At 38.9% G+C, this 9,713-nt stretch overlaps 1 protein-coding gene across 3 annotated transcripts; it reads right to left on the reverse strand.

The window, feature by feature from the left end:
* Positions 1-1,501: 1,501 nt before the first annotated feature.
* RGS4 (regulator of G protein signaling 4) lies at positions 1,502-9,442 on the reverse strand. 3 transcript variants are annotated; one of them, XM_009241512.3, is made up of 6 exons: positions 9,298-9,442; positions 8,760-9,036; positions 5,801-5,905; positions 5,432-5,493; positions 4,677-4,843; positions 1,710-3,978 (listed from the first exon to the last, which is right to left on the reverse strand). In XM_009241512.3, exons 1-6 carry the CDS (start codon positions 9,353-9,355, stop codon positions 3,739-3,741), a joined length of 909 nt encoding a protein of 302 aa, XP_009239787.1. In that variant the 5' UTR covers positions 9,356-9,442; the 3' UTR covers positions 1,710-3,738.
* Positions 9,443-9,713: the final 271 nt, after the last annotated feature.

Below are 9,713 nucleotides of genomic sequence, written 5' to 3' on the forward strand. Positions count from 1 at the left end.
CTATTCAGAGATTCAACTTCTCCTGGTTTAGTCTTGGGAGGATGTATGTGTCGAGGAATTTATCCATTTCTTCTAGATTTTCTAGTTTATTTGCATAGAGGTGTTTATAGTATTCTCTGATGGTAGTTTGTATTTCTGTGGGATAGGTGGTGACATCCCCTTTATCATTTTTTATTGCATCTATTTGATTCTTCTCTCTTTTCTTCTTTATTAATCTTGCTAGTGGTCTATCAATTTTGTTGATCTTTTCAAAAAACCAGCTCCTGGATTCATGAATTTTTTGAAGGGTTTTTTGTGTCTCTATTTCCTTCAGTTCTGCTCTGATCTTAGTTATTTCTTGCCTTCTGCTAGCTTTTGAATGTGTTTGCTCTTGCTTTTCTAGTTCTTTTAATTGTGATGTTAGGGTGTCAATTTTAGATCTTTCCTGCTTTCTCTTATGGGCATTTAGTGCTATAAATTTCCCTCTACACACTGCTTTGATTGTGTCCCAGAGATTCTGGTATGTTGTGTCTTTGTTCTTGAATAACGAGTGTTTTTCAAAAGTTGTTCCTTGATATACATTATCTTCAGAAAAAGGGTCAGCCAATATTTTTTTTTACTTCTTTAACAGACAACCATAAAGAAGAAAGAAAGAATGAGGGACGTAGAGACTGGGGAAACCAACACTGCTCACACTTGCTGCTAATAGCAGTGACTTTGAATTACCCTGCAGTTCTTGATAGATATTATCAAATACAGGGAGCAGCAACTATACGGTCCCAGTGAGAGTCTGACACATCTATAGTATAAGAGAAGAATGATAGTTTTGAGGGGAGATTCTGAGAGTTTCCCCTCAAAACACACAGAATTTAGATTCCTCTCTGAATTTTTTTCTTAAAAGACGGTTCGGTCCATAGTTTTTACCAGATCCTTAAATGGATCTATTACTCAAAAGTGTTGAAGATCATCTATCCTTAACACCTTGTAAGTACTACTCTTACAATGGGAAAGAAAGGTCAGGAAATGGGAGTCTCATGACATAGTAGACACAGCACAGGGCCTATTACTGAGGATGTGAACATTCTATGACCTCTTTTCCAGGAAAGAGAATTAACAAAAGGGAGGGAAGGATTTCGAAGTTTGGGTAAGAATCTATAGCTCCTTTCAACTCTCTCAATGTCCCACTGCTCTACCATCTCTCAAACAGGCAGATAACTGGAAATAAAAGAATGGCTCTGGAAGGTGAGCTCTATCCCTTGAAAACTGATTGAGAATCTGCAAGCAAATCGCTTAATCTGTTTAGCAGTCTCTGAAGCTAAGATTGCCTTGGTTCTATGAGTAGAGCCAAGCAGAGCAGTGGCATGAAGTAAAGAATAAACAATATTCATTTTGTGCTTTCTTTCCCAGAGTTCACTGGCACAAGAGGGATTAAAGACTCAGTATGAATATTTTTCTAAAGTCACCCTACACCCTGATGTTTCTCATAGCATGTCTCTGGATCATTAATGTGTTTCCAAGCAAATAGTTTTGTATGGAGCGTTTATTTACCCTTATTATTAAGATGCGTGTGTTTCACTGGAAGCATCAGCTTTGAGGCCTATCAAGTACATGATAGAAACAGGCATGCAAAAGGAAGGAGTATTCTGTCCAGGGAGCATGAGCAGGCAAGCTCACCATTGGAAATGGTGGTGAAATAACAGGGAAATACAACTGAAAAACACACTCAAAAATGTATTACATAAAATAATTTACTTCTCATTCAGAATGACCTTCCAGACCTATTAGTAAGACAGCAGTCTGTGAGTTCGGATACAATCTGAAAGTCATGACAATTATAATAGGGCAAGACCAATAAAGTTACACATTTGAAGTCAACTAGAGACAAAATCGTGGAACTGTGTATAACAGAAAATGACACTGATGAGGAACTCCAGGGATATTAAGGGCAAGATTGCCGGAGAGACAAGAAGGGTACAATTAGAAAACCTGCATCTTTAATACAGTGAGATTTGTATGCATACACTCTGGTGTCTTCATTTTGCAGCCCATTATATTGGCTTAAAAGCCAGAAAGGTGCTCATGCATGTAATTTATACTGGAGCAACGAATGCAGTGTATGTGGACGCGTGTGTGTGCACTTTAAAAGGCAGTAGTTTTAGAAGAATGAGAAGAAAATTACTTCCTGGGCATTCATTAATAATTCAGGTGATATCCTGTACCTCCATTTATAAAACAATATAATAATAATAACACGTACAAAATAACATCATAAATAACATAAATGAGAAGTTTTCAAGTATTTCAAGTGCCTTGAAAAGTTTCAAGTGGTAATTCTCACAATTGGTTACACAAACTTTTTTTTTTTGTTTTCTTTTCCTCTCATTTAGTCTCAGAGCCTAAAAAGAAATGCCTCCAGTCTCTGTTAGCCCTGATGTTTGGAATGAAATTAACAAGATTCTACCTTAAAAGAGAAAACTTATGTGGGCTTTTCAAATTGTGAAAATTTGTTTCCCTCTTATAAAATATAATCTTTCCCCTGCTGCTGGTTTATAAATATAGGCATATAGCCCAGAGCCATTACAAAGAAAAAACAACCAACCACATTAAACTAAGGAGCCTCATCTGATGGCTAAGGTTCTCAAGGAAAAAATGAGAAGAGCACCTTGATCAGGAGAGGAAAAAAGGATAGAGGATAAAAACAGTAACCTTTAACTTCTATGCCCTCACTCAGCCAGTAACTTATGGCAGGTGTTGCTGGCAAGGCCTTAGCTGCATTTCTTCATTCAGTTGAACATCCTGTCTGCCAACTCCATACCAACCCAGCTGCTAATAAGCATGCCCTGAGCACCCAGGAAAAGAAGGGAAGGCTGGCAGCTTAGGAGCTCAAAAGTGCCATCAGTGAAAACCAGCTCAAGGGAGCTAAGGTATTTGCTCCTTAGAATAGTGCTCAAGGTGGAGGCTGTCAGTGGTCAAATCAAGCGTGAAGTTCCTTGGATGCTTCTCCAGCAAGATCCATGGAAGTTTACAAAACCAACTTTCCACAGGTTAGCATTTCTTTCTTAACCTACATGGCAGTTAGTTCATTTTGCCCTGTTCAAATGTAGTATGAAAGAACAGAGATCAAAACACGCATGTAAGTACATACACATACTCGACTTATGAGCACCTAGGGTCTTTCCCATCACTCTTGCAAATGTGTGTGTGTGTGTGTGTGTGTATACATACACTCACACATACATATGTATACACAGACATCTATATACAGAAATAATGTATATGTGTGTATAATGTATATATAATATATATACATAGACATACACACAAGCACATATCATAGATCAACCTCATCTAAACATCTAGAGTCTGGAGAACGTGCTGGCCAACAGAATACATGTGCGTGTGGATGTCATGTGACATGCACTAACCAACCATCCCAAGGCAAAACTGTTGGGAGGAGGAAACTGCCAACAATCTTTGAAAATCCAGACCTACCAGGCCATTATTTAGATATTTGCTCCCATGGAACCCTCAAAGAAACTTAGGAAAATTGGACTGGAATGGGGTCCCACCCTGATGAACACTCAAACACCAAAAGCTATATCTAGTTTATGCGTAGAAGTGACTCACACATGGCAGGCAGCATGAATATTAGGCTACAATGTGGATAAAGCACTGGAGCTTAATACAGATCAATATTTGGCCTCAGGTTTTCCAGAGCATAGAGTCTTGGCATTTCATCCCTCTGCCTTCAGGTGAGAATTAGGCACACTGAGGGACCAGGGAAGCACAGTCTGCTGAACTCTTGGCTCCTTTCTGCTTTTCTGCCCCACAGCTGGAAGGGTTGACCAAATCAAGATAGAATCGAGACTTGAGGAAGCGGCGGTAGGAATCCTTCTCCATCAGGTTGAAAATCTTCTTCTGGGCCTCATCAAAGCAGGTTATTGTAGGCTCTAGCATGTTCCGGCTTGTCTCTTCCCTGGTGCAAGAATCCAGGTTCACCTGAGGGGCAAAGGCCAAGGCTTCATTAGACCTATATCCCTGTTGAGGATGCAAGCCTGTATGCTTTGTAGTGATTTGTAAGTGGCAGTGCACCCTCTGTATTTCAGAAGCAAAAAACAAAAGCGACATTAGGCTCTTCCTTCACACATGTGAGAGAGTATGAAAGGTTCAGAATGAACCTTTCTGCTTTAGAGTGAGCAGGGCAAGATCTTCTGTTCTGTCTAACAAATTGGGGAGATTCATCAGAAAAATTCATGAAGGGAGGTTATGGTAAGCCACATGGATAAAAGAGATTTTTTAAAAAACTGATTTATTTTGGGTTGTCAAGATTATGATAGTCAGCTCCACTATTCTAGGAACCTTCACTAAGATCCAGAGAGTTCTCTGCCATAAAAGCTTACCTTTTTGGTCAGGTTGGCTAATGGGTAGAAGGAATAGATAGAAAGTTGGGTAGAGGGAATAGGTTCTAGTGTTTGATAGCACATTAGGGTAATATAGTTATCAATAGTTTATTGTATATTTTAAAGTAGCTAGAAGAGGAGATTTGGAATGTTCTCAACACATAGAAATAATAAATGTTTGAGATATGTATATAGCAATTGCCCTGATTTGATCGTTAACACATTGTATGCATGTATCAAAATATCACACATACTCCATAAATATGTACAATTTTTATGTATCCATAAAAAACCTACCTCTTTGGATGCCTGGACTGAGATGAATTCATTATAGATCTTTTTGGCCTTGGGACTTAGTTTAGATGGTGATTTGATTTTCTTGTACTCTTCACAGCTGATCCAGAAGTCAATATTCTCCTCACTATATTCAGACTTCAAGAAAGCTTTGAAAGCTGCCAGCCCACCTATAATACAGGAGAAAGGACCACAGTTGTCATCACACTGGCTGGCCTCTTGGATATGATATTTCACATAAAGTTGAGGTACTTGGGGGATAAAGCATGGGTTCAAGCAATCCCTTTTTCCCCCACTTTTTTCAAGTCACTTGGAGTCAGGTAACCCTAATCTGTGTTTGATATCCAGTGGATCCCAGTTCTACCTAATGATTCTTACTCAAGTTGGAAGCCTCTTTCAAGAAAGTATTTTGTTTCTGAAATGCCTATGCAGCTATCAATTACCAAGGTCAATTTGGGAAAGAGAAACTGAGATTGATTTTGCAAGAAGGTATTGATATTTATCATTTTTTTCTCTCTTCCCCTTTTCCTTGTAATGAGAGAGATGGTTTTCCACACGGTTCCTGCATAAACTTTTCATTGTATATCACAAAGCTCTAGGGCATATTAAAATTTTAAACAGACTGAATTTAAGACCTAAAGAGTCTCCTGAGTCTGAACATCAGAAAGAAGCCAGGCCTTGCTGCAGTTTCTATTAGACCAGCATAATATAACTTGTCTTATCCAGAGTACCTCATCCCAGGTTGCTGTCAGACTTACATTCATGACTAATCAGATTTTCCAGTGATTCAGCCCATTTCTTGACTTCCTCTTGGCTCACTCTAGAAAAAATAGAGAGAAACAGAAAAATTGGAATGCCATGGTAAAAAAAAATTGGGGTAAGAAATCTAAGATCCTAAATAAAGGCAAAGATTTTATTTTCCATCGTTATGACAAAATATGTTATTGATGAGGGCAGTTTTTCACCAAATGTATAGAAATTTCAAATGTAGTTATGATCTCCATGAAAATGGAGGCTATCTTGATCCAAATCTGGCTTAACTAGGAGCACAACTTCCTTCTCACAGAACATCCCTATCGTCAGATAGTTAATACTCAGTAGATCTTCACGAAGGCCTTTTCTCTTACCTCTGGCAGATAATCACTTTGTCCTTCTTGTTGTGGGAAGAATTGTGTTCACAGGAATCAGATTTTTGCAGCAGGAAACCTAGCCGATGTTTCATATCTTTTGCACTGCACAGAAGAGAAAAAAATGAATAAATAGTAATAACAAGCTTTCTTTAAAAGATACCTAATGGTAGAGCTTGAAGAGTCCATTACTAGTCTATGGCTCAGAGACAGTTTATTTAGGGAATGGGAGTTGGAGTGGGCATGACCTCTGAGGAAAACAAGATTCCTCTTTTGGTTCCCTATGACTTGCTACAAAACCTTGAGGCAGAGTCATAACACTAGTTCCTTCATCCACAACTGGAATTCTGACCCTTCAGTTTACCTCAGAAACCTCAGAAGCCTTTATATGTCCGTCATTTTGACCAACCGAATACCTTTGGCATCTTCAACAGAACCTGAATCACTGAAAACATGAGTGATCTCTGAGAAATTTTTAGGAATCAGAAAGCAGTAGCGGCAAAAGATGCACATCCTTGCTGCACGCCACCTTCTGGCAGGTGATTGCTATTTCCATCTGTTCCCCTGCTGGCAGAGGGAACTGTAGAAGCACCTCGGGAAAGTAAGTCTATTTAGTTCCAGCCATGTACGTGGCGGGGCCGAGCAGTTCCTGCTATGAGGTATAGAGGGAGAATACACTGAGGTGTGCAGCTCCAGCAGAGGGAAATGGAACATGGGATGGCGAAAACAAATGCCCAAGCTGAAACCTCAGCTCCTTGGGGCTTCTATCTAGACAATATCTGCTGCTGCTGCTTTCCTTCTTAATAGCTACTTTAAAGGACATACACACTCTAAAGGGCATTTGAGGCTTAACAGCTATTAGGAGAAACAGGCTAGAGTCATCACTGAGCTTCCAGTTTATTGCCACCATTTAATAGGTAGCCAGGGCATATTAGGGCTCCTGACTAACTAGAAAAATGGGGTCTTTTAATAAGCCTTAAGCTCAACTATCTTACTTTTTATTAAATATCCTCTTGCTTGCATCTCTTTTTATTAAAAAAGTCAAGAAATAATTTAAAAAGAGAAATACCATTTTAAAAGAAATAAATAACTAAATGTGTCTATTTGGAGTGGGGAAAATAAAGCCTCAAAGATATAAAGACATTTAGGATGGCCACTAATACATTTATGTATGTAGGTTTTCCCAGAAAGTTTGAATTCCATTATGTTCTCTGACTGCCCCTTAAATAGTATTTTCTCTTCCTCGCAAGATTACTTTCCCTCCTCTGCTTCCCTGACTGATGACTGTTCAGGGGGATGCAACATCCTTTTTGATTATAACAAGATATAATCCTAAATGTTAGGATGATTCCAAGGTGATAATGTAAGTATATCATGAAGTCCAAATAGAAACGAATTCATATTTCTATGTGCTGGATCCACCTGAGATCCTAGAGTTATTGATCAATGCAGGGGGTAAGTGTGCTTAGCAAGTATTCTTATAATAAAACCATAAAAATAAAAAACAAAATGACTTCAGAAGTTATTGGAGTCAGGAATTCTAGATTTGGTCCTAACTCACCCACCACCTATGTGACCTTGAGCAGGCAATGGCTCCTCTGGAGCCTCAGGCACTGGTGGTAAAGATGTTGGACTAGATGATTTGCAATTTACTGATGAGGAAACGGAAGAGCAGTTCATCCTGCTGACATAGAGTTTACCTCCTTAGATTAGCTGCTTAACTCTTTGAGGACAGAGCTCCAGTATTATCTTTTATCTGTTTTGCAAAATATTTACCAGAGCATAACTTTCTCCTGACACTCTTGTATTTTTGTACGGTTCATTTCATATGTGAAGCTTGAAGTAATTTGCTCCACTCCATTCAGAAAATTAAGCGTGAGGGTCAGAGGAACTTATTTCATAGATACTCTCTGCCAGACCCTCCTGCTTCATTTTAAAGAAGCCATCGATACTTCCATACTCCCGAATGACAGAATATTTGAAAAGTAAATGTTTTAATAGTACATAAAAAAATTATGTTTTCTGAGATTATTTCCAAAATAAAATTTGTGGTAATTTCTATTTGCAGAGCAATAAGAAAGCAGGTAGTATACCTTTAGATTGACTTTTTACCTTTAACTGCAAGATTAAGTAATGTAATATGCACTCATTTTGTGTTTAATTTTCAACTGGCTAATATATGATCATTCTCTGAATGCATTTCTTTATACCTTTTTTGAACAAACCAAACACAAATGAATAGTTGTATGTCTGTAAGGTCGTTTAAAAAAATCAAGAGAGTATATTAACAAAACAATGTCTTTAAGATGAGATCTTCTACAAAACTATTAACTGATTTGTAATGATTAATATTTCTCAACCAAACTCATATGAGGCACTTCAAGAACTAGAGATGGGGCAGAGAGATAAGGAAGATCTGGCTTTGAAACTCATATCTCATTGTAACATTTGCTTATAAGAAGATAGAGAGTGAAAGATACTGCACCACCACACAGAAAGCATAGTGCCTTTCTGATGATGGAGCCAAACCTCATTCTGGGGTACCTTTCCTGAAACAAGATGTAGCATACAATCAGAAAGCCCAGAGCCAGGCTTCTATGTACTCCACAGATGCTCAAATAACAGTAGTAATCACAGATGGAGATATTACAGATCACTGTACATAGCCTCAAACCTCATCTCGCTTCTTAATTAAAACTAGCTTTCTTAGACCTGGCTTAAAGAACAGAACAGTTCTCAAAACTGAGGTCACATAAAACAACACATAAGGACTGAAATTCGGGGAGCACATGTCTTAAGTCACAATATCTAGCTAGTCTTGGAGGAAAGTTAGAAAGTCGTGCTCTCCTGACCACACTGTTTCTAATTGCACAGAACTAGGTTAATAAGTACAACATGTAAATAACTGAGAAAGTCTAGCCAAAAGTTTAATATGGTTAATGGCTGAAAGCAATCTTACCTCCTCAAGCAAGAAGCCGGCAGACCTGCAAGCCCTTTGCACATCTTATTTAACAGCTTGGAATTTGCAAGCAGGAAAGAAATGCGGCAGGAGGAGCTGTGGCTTCGGCTTTGAGCGTACTTTGCCTCTTCTCCGGTAAAGATATTGTCAGAATCCTCTGAGCGTCTTCCTCCTAAGCCTGTAGGGGTCTCTTTTATAGCCCAGCTACGACTGTCCAGCCAATCAGACAACAGCTCTGCAGTACCAGCTCCTCTGGCTCCCTCTGCCTCTCCAGCCCCTGAAAGAGATGAGGAAGAAAAGATTGACGCATCGGCAATGTTAAGTGAACGAGCAGAAAAAATCCCTCTGAAAAGTAGGGATATGGGAAAAAATGTACTCAATGTCTCTACCAATGTCAGAGGTTTAGAATTTCCAGAAAAGGAAAAAAAGTGTACAATGCTGCAAAATATAGTTTTTATTCATATGTCTGTAAAAAAAAAAGATACCAAGGAAGTTGCTTCCTGGAAGGAAAAGTACCAGCAGGAATTCTGGAGCTTACTTAGGAGCTGACTCCCAATGCCCTTCCTCTTTTGGATTAGAAGCATCATATTATACATGGTCCAAGATCTGATCCTCACGATTTCCAAAAGGGAGCTGGCAGGATCATTGTCTCCACGCAGTGATTTGCGGAAGTTGCCTTGGTTGTTATGCAAACAAGAAGGTGGAGAGAAATAGCTGGATGACAGACAGTTATAAGCCCGGCAGCATACAGAAACTACCCTAGGAAAAATAGATTTGCTATATCTGTAATCAACCTGACTGAGGAATACTTTTCTAGAAATCTTGGTAACAACAGAATTCAGCCTAGCACTGACAGTTTCTCCTTTACATGCCTGCGTCCTGTAAAAAGTCTAAACCGGCAGCTCGAGGACCAAAGGAGGGAGTAGATGAGCAAATACACACAGCAGTTCTTAT

The sequence above is a fragment of the Pongo abelii genome, chromosome 1 (genome assembly GCF_028885655.2).
Source record: "Pongo abelii isolate AG06213 chromosome 1, NHGRI_mPonAbe1-v2.0_pri, whole genome shotgun sequence".
Classification (NCBI taxonomy): Eukaryota; Metazoa; Chordata; class Mammalia; order Primates; family Hominidae; genus Pongo; species Pongo abelii.